This window comes from Nicotiana tomentosiformis, chromosome 2, assembly GCF_000390325.3.
Source record: "Nicotiana tomentosiformis chromosome 2, ASM39032v3, whole genome shotgun sequence".
Classification (NCBI taxonomy): Eukaryota; Viridiplantae; Streptophyta; class Magnoliopsida; order Solanales; family Solanaceae; genus Nicotiana; species Nicotiana tomentosiformis.
This window is the reverse complement of record NC_090813.1, coordinates 85,510,584-85,522,439: the sequence shown is the minus strand read 5'-3', so window position 1 is coordinate 85,522,439 and position 11,856 is coordinate 85,510,584. Positions and strand designations below refer to the sequence as shown.

The 11,856-nt window shown below is 39.8% G+C and overlaps 3 protein-coding genes across 4 annotated transcripts; 1 reads left to right on the top strand and 2 right to left on the bottom strand.

Moving 5' to 3' along the window:
* Positions 1–3,312: 3,312 nt before the first annotated feature.
* On the top strand, positions 3,313–6,596 carry LOC104117766 (protein SET DOMAIN GROUP 40). 2 transcript variants are annotated; one of them, XM_009628857.4, is made up of 6 exons: positions 3,313–3,525; positions 3,614–3,716; positions 4,439–4,570; positions 4,720–4,860; positions 5,219–5,485; positions 5,717–6,596. In XM_009628857.4, exons 1-6 carry the CDS (start codon positions 3,392–3,394, stop codon positions 6,410–6,412), a joined length of 1,473 nt encoding a protein of 490 aa, XP_009627152.1. In that variant the 5' UTR covers positions 3,313–3,391; the 3' UTR covers positions 6,413–6,596. The 2 variants fall into 2 exon arrangements, with proteins under 2 accessions (XP_009627152.1, XP_009627151.1); XM_009628856.3 differs by having other exon boundaries at positions 3,314–3,525; positions 3,614–3,764.
* Positions 6,597–9,724: 3,128 nt separating this feature from the next.
* LOC117281834 (uncharacterized) lies at positions 9,725–10,963 on the bottom strand. The gene is made up of 3 exons (XM_070193704.1): positions 10,452–10,963; positions 10,151–10,292; positions 9,725–10,045 (listed from the first exon to the last, which is right to left on the bottom strand). Exons 1-3 carry the CDS (start codon positions 10,961–10,963, stop codon positions 9,725–9,727), a joined length of 975 nt encoding a protein of 324 aa, XP_070049805.1.
* A 425-nt stretch (positions 10,964–11,388) lies between these two features.
* LOC104117767 (uncharacterized) lies at positions 11,389–11,856 on the bottom strand. The gene has a single exon (XM_009628859.1). The coding sequence runs from the start codon at positions 11,854–11,856 to the stop codon at positions 11,389–11,391; it is 468 nt and encodes a 155-aa protein (XP_009627154.1).

The window sequence follows — 11,856 nt, the reverse complement described above, 5'->3', positions numbered from 1 at the left end:
AGAACGCAAAGAATACTTCGAAGGAAACAAGAAGCAAACCTCACCATGGTTCTTGGCCTCCCATCTGCCTTTTGCCAAATCACGCCAAGAGCGCTCGGTGTAAGAGGAGGTCGAGGCTAACTTCCGAACCCAGTCCTCGAGGTCAGGCACCGATTGTGGCATCCAAGGGGCATCTGAACATCAGGGAAGGACATCAGAAAAAATCGGAAAAGGACATAAAAAGTGAACAAAAATAACAAAAATCACTTACGGTCAAAATTCCATTCTTCAGGGAACGACATCTTCTCCTCCGGAATGAGATCACGGGTCCTTACTCGAATATGACGATCCATCCAACCCCGATCCTTGTCTTCATCGATACTCGACATCAAAGCCTTCGATGCCCGACGATGAAGTCTGATTAGTCCTCGAAAGATCTGAGGCCGATACAGTCGTATGAGGTGGTTCAGAGAAAAATCCAACCCCCGGCTTTGATACAGAAGAAGCGCAATAAGATCACTATACGCCATAAAGAGGGATGAATTTGGCCAAGGGTGACTTGATACCTTTTGCAGAAATCAATAATCACCGGGTCGACGGGTCCCAGTGTGAAGGAATAAGTATAAACACTTAAAAACCCCTCCACGTAAGTGGTAACACTCTCATCGGAAGACGAAATTTACAACACGACCTCGGAACCCCAGTTGCAGTCTTTTCTGACGGCCTCGAGGTGATCCTCCGTTATAGAGCACGTATACATCGATACATGTTCACATCGACCCGAAACGGAGGAAGGGTTCTCCACCTTAAAATTGGTCTTCAAAATGCACGGGCCAGGAACATAGTCATGAACTGACGGCTCCACCGGTGCCTTATTATTAGACGGTCGTGAGGAAGAAGCTTTCTCCTTCTGAGGTACGGTTTTGGAAGTTTTCGCCATTGATATGAAAGAAAAGAGTGCAAAGGAAGGTGAAGAAATAGACATCACCAAAATTCTGGTATGGACAGCCCCGTAGCCGCGAAGTAGAGAGGATAAATAAGAAAGTTTGGAAGAAGAGAAGGCGCAAAAGTGGTAAAGGTTGTATGGAAAGACTATTTATAGACTAAGGCATGACGGTTCGGTATCAGCGGTGGCCGACCACCGTCTGACACACATTAAATGCCTCGGTAAAACCGAGCCGATGGGATAGCTATCACATACATCAAGATCGGGTTCGATAGAAACGTCAGCATAAATTTGATCGAGCCGCAGGGAAATCATATCGTTCCTCGCTATATGCTTTTCGAGAAACGAGGGGACTATCTGTGTACGGTCAAAACCGATTCTCAGTCATAAAGACCGGTCGAGACAATGACGTTTCAATCGAAGGGTATCCACATGACAAGCTCGGACGAATTCCAAAGTAGAGACATCGAGCTTTGAGCTATAAGACCAATCAACGGCAAAACTCGATATCATTATTGAGCTCGTATCCGAATTGGACTGCGGGGCAACATCGATCGACACAGGCCCCGAATATCGATCCCCCAAGGCAGAACCGAGCTCGAACCAAGATTGGGGTTCGATCTAACACCGAGCTCAAGCCAGTGCCAAGCTCGCAGACAAGAGCCGTTACAACCGCACCGAGGGAGAGAATCTTGGCGAGAATCAAGGAAGAGACAAACCATCATGGGTCCTCCACTATATGTATTATTTTATTATGTTATTATAGATAAAACAGTGACCCTCTACTATAAAAATGGAGATAGACTGCAATAGACACAGGTCTTCCAGGATATATTAAGATTTCATTGTGCTTGTTTTTCTAATTCATTTTGGTCTTCCCGTCCATCATTCCCATTTTATAGCAAAAACACCTGTATTGTCATTTTGTATCAAAGGAATTTGCATACCCTTAGAACCATATCTAAATTTAACGTTATCCGATTTTTCGGTTAAACATACTTATAAAGTTTATTTTTCTATGCATTCATGATACAAAAAGCTTATATACTATCAAATTAAATTTTGGTTTGAGATGTTATATGTTTAATTTTCTCATCAATTCCCCAAAAACCAAATCGTGATGCATTGAGTCCACCTATGAATCTATCTTTCCTACCCATTTTCGTGCTCTTTTCCATATTTATATTTAATTATTTGAAGAGGATTCAAACAAATCAGAAACGAATTTCCATCTATCAGAGATTCAAAAATTTTAAGTTCTCGAGCTTTCTCGATTATTATGAGGTCAGTGAACATTAGAATTTGTGTGATAACAAATGAAAATAAAAGGCTGGGGCGGGCCCGGGGGGAGGGGGGGGGGTGGAGTGAGCAATTGGGCTTCAACTTAATGAAGGAACTAGAATTGTGTACGAAAATGATGTCTCTTTATTTGTCTACTTTTTCGTGCATACTTCGTGTCACTGTGATATTAACAAATAACAAGAAGCAATTATTTATTACGGTATCCTGTTAACTTGTTGATGAGCATACATTAAATAAATATTTTTTTAAATAAAATTTTGTTACATTAAGTGATCAAAGAATTAAACTCACACATACAGTTGTTATAAGTTTAACTAGCAGTAGTTATCTTGCAATGAAATTGAGTCTATTATACTCCCAATATATCATTTAATCGGGCTTATGAATTGAGCTTGACTAATAAATTTGCTTTCGGCGTCAAACTAAGCTTATATTCAGAGTTTGAATCAAACTCAAATTCACGATAGGGATAGACAAGTATGAAATGAAGTTCCTTTATATGTTTTAATTTTTTCAACTGAACAATTTTTGAATTGTGTGTGTCATTTTTGCAATTGCCATGTTAATCTTTTGAATATTGTTCCAAATTTATTGGATACACTCTAATGGTCACATGATTGGGCCAATTTACCTGTTGGACTTGGGCCTCGATAAGTTGGAGTTGGGCGAAGTGCACCAGTTTTTAAGTTTGCTACTTAAAAATATATTCACAATTTTATAATTTATTTAAAAATTAGTCAATTCGTCCAAATTTCGGGACTAAATAACCTGAATTTTGTATCCAGAATTGTTAAGTTGTTAATTTGAAACTCAGGACTTAGTGCCCTAAATTTTTGAGCTGCTAATTTAAAATTCAAGTCTAAATTTGAATTTCTAAACTAAGTGTCCTGAATTTCTAAACTGTTAATTTAAAATTCAGGACATAATATTGAATTTTTGGATACAATTTTTAAACTTTAACATACAATATTCTGAAGTTGCGTTGTGTCCTGAAGTTTGACCGAATTAATTTTAAATATATTATAAATTATGAATATATTTTAAAAATATTTTGCTTAAAAGTGGCTATTTCCACGGTGGATTAGCCCAGTTGTCTGATTTACTCTTGAGCATTTTCTGTTACAAAAGAAAGGGAAAAGCCCACAGCTTCCCTGCGAAGCCGCCATGGAAGAAGCATTGAACTTCCTGCAATGGGCAGCTGATTTAGGAATCTCAGACACTCCTTTAACTTCAACCCCTCAATCAAATTCATGTTTGGGACACTCCCTCTTTGTCTCTACTTTCCCTGATGCCGGAGGGTATATATACATTAATTACAACTCTTTTCTCCTTATGAGTATGTTATATACGCATGGTGATGAATGAATGATTTTTCTGATGTTGCAGGAGAGGTTTAGCAACAGCTCGTGATATTAGGAAAGGGGAATTGATTCTTAAAGTTCCAAACGGAGCGTTAATGACTAGTCAAAACCTTATGATTAACGATGAGGTGCTGTCAATTTCTGTCAAGAAGCACCCTTATCTCTCCTCTACTCAAGTGATTCCTTCTTATTTTCCTCTTTAAAATATAAGAATTAGAACTTGGGTTTTGTGTTTTTTGGACTAAAGGCAGAAACTTTACCTTTTTGCTATTTTATATGCTCAACCAGTAGTATGAAGTTAACTCGATGTGTTTCTGCAACTATAAAAGATTATGTAGCTATCACTTGTTCTTAAAACAAATTGGGCAAACAACTGGGGCTTAAAGTTTCTCCATTTCACTAAACTACTACCCGCTGCCCCAAATTAAGTGCTCTATTTAGTTTGTGCACCATATTATGGTGAGAGTTAAAGTTTTCTGGATAACGTTCTGAAACGAAAATCTTTAAGTGAAAAGGTGGTGTTCAAAGTGAATTTATGTTAAGTGTTAAAAAAGCTTTGGATAGTGTAGAGAAAAGCAGTGCTTTAAAAGAAAGTAAATACAAATTTGAAACAACACAAATTCGAAGCTACTATAGTATTGAAAGGCCTGATCTTTATGTTGAGTCTGTAGTTTCTTCAAATGTTTGTTGTAAATGCTTTGCTACCTTGGTTGTGCAAGTGAATCTTTTGCTCGTATCTCCACAGTCAGAGTGCTAACCACTTAACTCTGCAGTTTGTGATTTGTTTGGCCAGTGATGATGTTTTCCTTCAATTTGATGTTTATGCCTTCTAAACTTACTGTTACTGCAGATATTGGTTGTTGCACTATTAAATGAAGTGAACAAGGGAAAGAGTTCTCCGTGGTGGCCCTATCTAAAACAGTTCCCACGCAGCTATGACACACTTGCAGATTTTGACAAATTCGAGATACAAGCATTGCAAGTTTGTAGCAATCCCTACAAGCTAAAATTTATTTCTTTGTTTGCAAGCAGCCAAGCACTGTTGTTCATTGCATTGCTAATGCCTGTCATATTAGTTGACTGGAATTCACCACAAAAAGGCATCATCTGAATTATTTCTTATGATTTTAGATTGATGATGCCATCTGGGCTGCACAAAAGGCTTCTTTGAAGGCTGAAGCAGAGTGGAAAGAAGCTAGTGTGCTTATGCATGACCTCAAGCTCAAACCACAGCTCCTGACTCTCAAGGCTTGGCTGTGGGCCTCTGGTTCTGTAAGTACAGAGTCAACTCACAAGAGCTAATTTCTAGAATTATTTTAGTTAACCATTTCTTATTAGAAACTTTAACATCATTGCAAGACATATCAATGATGTGCTTGATTCTTGATTCATGGTAGACTTGAGCATTGTCTGTCTTTTCTGTCTTGATTCATGATGTACTTGAAGTTTAACCTCATTGCCAGATATACGTATGATGTGCTTGATTCATGGTGGACTTGAGCATTGTCTGTCTTTTCTGTCTTGATTCATGATGTACTTGAGGATTCATTGTGTGTCTGCTACTTGCTATATTTTCCCTGTTTTTCTTCTTATTTTCATAGTTTTAACCTGGAAAAGGTTCTCGCTGAAGATATCCTCGCGCACCATGCATATACCTTGGGATGAAGCTGGATGTTTATGCCCTGTTGGAGATTTCTTCAACTACGCAGCACCTGGAGATGAAACATCTAATTCTGAAGATCAGGTTGCTGGAAAAGCCTTTTATTTGCAAGAAGACAGTATGCTTAAATCAGCAACTGAATTGGCCACAGACCATAGGCTAATAGATGCTGGATATGAGGAGGATGTTTCTTCATACTGTTTCTATGCTAGAAGAAACTACCGGAAAGGGGAACAGGTGATACTGAAATACTTGCTCCCTTTTAATACTTTTTCCTTTCTTTGTGTGTGACCGACTGACAGTGACACTCTATTACATGATATTCTGGAAATTAAGAACTACAGAAATGAATGTATTGCATTGAATATCCAGTGTCATTATCAAGACAGTTTGCCATTTTCCCTTTGCATTATTGTTTCTAGCTTGTAAGCGTAGCACTGATGCTTCTAGTGTGATTGATTGATGCAGGTTCTGGTAAGCTACGGTACCTACACAAATTTGGAGCTTCTTCAACATTATGGATTTCTTCTGACCGACAACCCAAATGACAAGGCTTTTATACCTTTAGAACCAGATATGTATTCTCTCTGTTCATGGGAGAATGAGTTACTCTATGTTCAGCCAGATGGGAAACCATCCTTTGCGCTACTATCAACAGTGCGATTCTGGGCAGTCCCACAAAACAAGCGCAGGTCTTTTATACACCTTGTTTATTCAGGAAACCGACTTTCAACACATAATGAAGTTGCTGCAATGAGATGGCTGGCAAAGAAATGCAGAACAACATTGGACATACTTCCAACTACTGCTGAAGAAGACGGTAAGTTACTCGTCATCCTTGATAAATTTCAGGATATCCATCAATTCATGGAGATTAAAGAGATGCCACCACCACTTGCTAGTGAGCTTTGTGCTTTCATGGAAAGCAAGGATATGCTTAGTGAAGGCATTTATGTCCCGTCAAGTGTAGCTAGAAGGTCAATAGAGAGATGGAAATTAGCAATTCAATGGAGACTTCACTACAAAAAAATACTTTGCAATTGCATTGCTCATTGTACCGAGATTATTAATTATATTAATTCTTCAAAAGATTCAGAATACCAGGAAATCTTCGTTAAGCCTGTGTATTTAAATCGATTCCTTATTATTATTATTATTATTTGAAACCTACTAGCTCCGCCAACGCTACTTGAACTCCAGACTTCTGATCCCAATCTTCACATCACCCCTTGGTAGTACCTTCGTAAATTCCAAGTCTTTTTTATTGGGTAATATACTGAATCTGATTTCGTCATTTGTAATGTTTGTAATTAGATATCATGAGAAGCAGCAATTCAGTATGCTCCTACTTTAGTGAAATATTAATCCATTTAGATCTGCATAAATTACTTGCCTTATTTTAGACCTTTCCTTCTCTTTTTCCCATAAGCAAGAAAAACAAATTAATTTATAGTTGTTCTTCTTTTATACATTACAGGTAGGGGTGTCAATGGTTCGGTTCGGCTGGTTATTTTATAAAATTTGTATCATATCAATTTTTTGGTTATTCTATTATGTATAACCAAAATTAAACTTTTCAAAACCGTTCAAATCATGTCGGTTTATTTCTCTTAGATATTGGTACGGTTCGGTTAATTTTCGGTATTTTTTTAAATGTCATGTAAAAGTAAAATGCAATAACATACATATTTTTATAGGATTTAGCAAAACTCTCTGGACAGTTTTACTGTTTAAATAGTGATGAATTAAGAAAACATGAAAGATGACCATAATATAGATCCATCAACTACTCTACAACAGTATAATAGAAACTAAGCATAGACAAAAAAAAAGTCACACGAGTAGAAAGATATTAACCAAGTTGGGACTCGAGAATAAAGTCTATAGAAGATTAAATATTCAAAAAGATAAATCTAAATCATACAAAAGTAAACATATTCAATACATTTAGTTTGTTACTCATAATCACTAGAATACTTTGTGTCTTGCTAGTGAATATGCCGAAAATAATTTAGTTTCAGTAGGAGTAGCATAGTAGGTTTGGGAATTAGAATTTTAATTTTAATTACTTGTTGGCTTGTAATCATTTTTATAATTTCAACGGCCAAGGAAAAATTTAACGTTTTATTATTTTTATACTTAATATATAAATATATTTTTTTCCACGTAAATTTATTCGGTTTATTTTCATAAAATAAAAAACCTACCCTAATTATCGGTACGGTTGTTGATTTATATAAAACTTACGATTTTATTAAAAGAAACCTAAAAGCCAGTTCGGTTCGGTCGGTTTAGTCGGTTTTTAACTATCCATTTACTCGGAAGACCTTGGTAATACGAGTAGGGTTCTATCTGCGTAGAGAGAACACCGCTTTACCCCTAATTATAGGAGTACACAGTGAAGCGTGATAATTTGATACTTAACTAATGGAGGAGGAGGAGCTGAGTTTTAAGCAAACCATGTTAAAGGAACACGGTGACAGTGTTGAAGTACATAATTTCTTTCTCAGACAAATTTACCAATTCTAACAACTTAAACTCAACCATGTTTCTTGAATCTCTTTTTCTACACCACTTTTACCTATACAATTTCTCACAACTTAAGCTTTTTTCTATAGTTATTATGCTAGCTTGACCTTACTTTACTCATCTCAATTTGGCTTAACTTTTCCGTGAGACCAGAAATTTGGCTTAGCTTTTGCAGAAAAATCAGAAGTACAGAGCTCTGAAGCCTATTTTAGGTCATTAGAGAAGCATTCACTATCAAATAAGTGTTTCCATTTTGTTCTTAGTGTGTTTGAGTCAAATCACAAATACTCTAACTAAAGATTGATAATAATATAAACTAATTGAACAGTGTTGTGCACTGAAAATTTGATAAAATAATTGAGTGTAGGATTGATAACAATACTGTATGGATAAGTTGTATGAGTAATATGGACTACTAGTCGAATATTGTTAAAGTAACGTCTGCCAAAGTAGGTGAATAAGTATCTTTTTCTTCATTTAGATGGAAAAGTGTTTTTTAAGAAAATATTTTTCAGTAGATCAATAATTTCTCCACAGAAATATTTACCCAAGTAACCTTAGTTTTCACTCTTGCTTATTTAACATCTTACTGTTTTGTTCACCCGATTTTCATGAAGAGAAACCTTTATCCAATGATAATAGCTACTATTGCTTAGTTGACCCGTCACAAATTCAAGCCAGCAAAAATAATTATACTAACTAGTATACGTACCCACGATGCGCGGACCGTTTCAATATAAAAAAGAACGGAGATAATTTATAAAAATATGTGTATATTGCATACTAAATTTAGCAACCACATTCAAAAGAATTAAACAATAACAACAACAACAACGACCCAGTAAAATCCCACAAAGTGGGGTCTGGGGAGGGTAGTGTGTATGCAGACCTTACCCCTACCCCGATGGGGCAGAGATGCTGTTTCCGATAGACACTCGGCTCAGGAAGACGGGAATAAAATAAGAAGAGACAATTCATCAGTAACGTCAGTAGAAACCGTAGAAATAGTAACAGAAGCATAAAAACGAAAAAAATAGATGACATGCAATAACTGTAACCAGTAATTAAGGCCAGGAGCTATGAAAAACAGAAAGGATAGTGTGGACTCAATATTAACAACAAGTCGTCTAAGATCAAACCTATCCAACCCCGCCTCACCTCCGGTATGAAGTAGGAAAAGCTCGACTACCCTCTACCTAGCCTACAACCCTAATGCTTGACCTCCACACCTTCCTATCAAGGGTCATGTCCTCGAAAATCTGCAGTCGTGCCATGTCCTGCCTGATCACCTCTCCCTAATACTTCTTAGGCTGCCCTCTACCTCTTCTCGTACCCACCACAGCCAACCACTCACACCTCCTCACCAGAGCATCAAGACTTCTCCTCCGCACGTGCCCGAACCATCTGAGCCTCGCTTCCCGCATCTTGTCATCCACAGGGGCCACGCTCACCTTCTCCCGAATAACTTCATTTCTAATCTTATCCATCCTAGTGTGCCCGCACATCCACCTCAGCATCCTCATCTCTGCTACCTTCATCTTCTGGATATGAGAGTTCTTAACCGACCAACACTCTGCCCCATACAACATGGCCGGTCTAACCACAGTTCTATAAAACTTAGCTTTGAGTATCGGTGGCACTTTCTTGTCACACAAGACTCCAGATGCTAGCCTCCATTTCATCCAGCCCGCCCCTATACGGTTAGTGACGTCCTCGTCGATATCTCCGTCCCCTGAATAACCGACCCAAGGTACTTGAAACTACCTCTTTTGGGGATGATCTGTGATCCAAGCCTCACGTCCCTACCTACAACCCTCGACTAAGCACTGAACTTGCACTCCAGGTACTCTGTCTTAGACCTGCTCAACTTGAAACCCTTAGACTCGATGGCCTGTATCCAAACCTCCAACCGCTCGTTAACACCGCCCCGCGTCTCATCAATTAGAACTATGTCATCAGAAATAACAAACACCATGGCACATCCCTTTGAATCTGGTGTGTCAGTGCATCCATCACCAAGGCAAATAAGAACGGGCTAAGCGCGGAGCCTTGGTGTAATCCCATAAAAATTGGAAAATGCTCTGAGTCGCCTCCCACAATCCTAACCTTAGCCTTAGCTCCATCATACATGTCCTTGATCGCTCTGATGTAAGCTACCGGCACACCTTTTGCCTCAAGACATCTCCAGAATGCCTCCCTAGGGACCTTGTCATATGTTTTCTCCAAGTCAATAAACACCATGTGCAGATCTTTCTTCTTATCCCTGTACTGTCCCACCAGCCTCCTAATAAGGTGGATAGCTTACGTAGTTGAGCGACCCGGCATGAACCCAAACCGATTGTCGGATATAGACAACGTCTTCCTCTCCCTCACCTTCACCACCCTCTCCCAAACTTTCATGGTATGGCTTAGTAACTTGATACTCCTATAATTGTTACAACACTGGATATCACCTTTGTTCTTATATAACGGTACCACTGTACTCCACCTCCACTCATCCAGCATCCTCTTCGTCCTAAAAATTACATTGAACAACACAATCAGCCACTCCAAGCCTGCTCTACTCACACACTTCCAAACCTCAACCGGAATTTCGTCTAGCCCGGGCGCTCTAACCCTACTCATCTTACGCAAAGCCCCCACGACCTCCTCCACCTTAATGCGTCTACAATACCTAATGTCTCGGGGACTCTCCGAATGCCCTAAATCCCCTAGCACTATATCCCGGTCCCCCTCCTCATTTAGAAGACCACGTAAGTACGTCTGCCATCTCTGCTTAATCTGGAACTCCCCCATCAATACTCTACCGTCCTCATCTTTGATGCACCTTACTTGGTCCAAATCCCAAGCCTTCCTCTCCCTCGCCTTAGCTAACCGAAACAACTTCCTATCCCCGCCTTTATCCCCCAATTCCTCGTACAGACGACCAAATACTGCATTCTTAGCCTCCGTGACCGCCAGCTTTGCCTCCTTTCTCGCAACCTTGTACCTCTCTCTATTCGCTCTCCTCTCCTCCTTGCTTGTGCTCCCTGCCAACTTCATATATGCTACCTTATTTGCCTCCACTTTACCTTGAACTACGTCATTCCACCACCAGTCACCTTGGTGCCTGCCAGAATAACCCTTCGATATTCCTAGCACCTCTCTCGCCGCCTCCCTAACATAGTTCACCGTCGTTGACCACATAGCGCTTGCGTCCCCACCACTCCTCCAAGCTCCTGGGCTTTATTCTTAGTTAAAGCTCCCCATCTAATCCTCGGTTGACCATGAGCACACCTCTTCTTCCTCCTTATCATAATACTGACGTCCATTACTAAGAGCCTATGCTGAGTCGCGAGGGTCGCACCCGGGATAACCTTGCAATCCTTGCACAACCCTCTATCACACCTTCTGAGGATGAGGTAATCAATCTGAGTCTTCACCACCGAACTTTGGAAAGTTACCAGATGCTTCTCCCTCTTCGAAAAAGTCTAGTTCGGAATCACCAGCTCGAAAGCCTTAGCGAAATCTAACAGCGAATTACCTCCTCCGTTCCTATCCCCAAGGTCAAAGCCACCATGCACCTCGCTATAGCAACCAACAACCAACCCAATATGGCCATTGAAATCCCCTCATATAAATAATCTCTCAGCATATGGAATACTACGCACAAGCTCGTCCAAACCCTCCCAGAAACGCCTTTTAACCTCCTCATCCAAGCCCGCTTGAGGCGCGTAAGCGCTAACGACATTGAGGGTGCACTCACCAACCACCAACTTAATAAACATTAGTCTATCATTCACTCGCCTAAACTCAACCACAGACTCTCTAAGATCCCTATTCACCAAGATACCCACTCCATTCTTACCCCTCACGACCCCAGAGTACCACAGCTTATACCCGTCCGCATTCCTCGCCTTCGACCCTACCCACCTAGCCTCATAAACACAAGCTATATTGACCTTCCTCTTCTGGAGAATCTTCGCCAACTCAATAGACTTACCCGTCAGCGTGCTTATGTTCCACAACCCGATCCTCAACCTACAAACTCCATTTTTCCCCTTACCCTCCTTGCCTCCCGTCTCACCCACTGACCCCAT

What these genes read in the sequence shown, in the direction of transcription:
- LOC104117767 (XM_009628859.1), bottom strand. Translation starts at nt 11,856, where the DNA reads ATGGGGTCAGTGGGTGAGACGGGAGGCAAGGAGGGTAAGGGGAAAAAT.
- LOC117281834 (XM_070193704.1), bottom strand. Translation starts at nt 10,963, where the DNA reads ATGTGGTCAACGACGGTGAACTATGTTAGGGAGGCGGCGAGAGAGGTG. An exon ending in GAGAGTCCCCGAGACATTAG is followed by an intron (nt 10,293 to 10,451) that starts GTATTGTAGACG and finishes TGTAATTTTTAG; the next exon opens with GACGAAGAGGATGCTGGATG. An exon ending in TTTGGGAGAGGGTGGTGAAG is followed by an intron (nt 10,046 to 10,150) that starts GTGAGGGAGAGG and finishes CTGGTGGGACAG; the next exon opens with TACAGGGATAAGAAGAAAGA.
- LOC104117766 (XM_009628856.3), top strand. Translation starts at nt 3,392, where the DNA reads ATGGAAGAAGCATTGAACTTCCTGCAATGGGCAGCTGATTTAGGAATC. An exon ending in TCGAGATACAAGCATTGCAA is followed by an intron (nt 4,571 to 4,719) that starts GTTTGTAGCAAT and finishes TTATGATTTTAG; the next exon opens with ATTGATGATGCCATCTGGGC. An exon ending in ACTACCGGAAAGGGGAACAG is followed by an intron (nt 5,486 to 5,716) that starts GTGATACTGAAA and finishes TGATTGATGCAG; the next exon opens with GTTCTGGTAAGCTACGGTAC.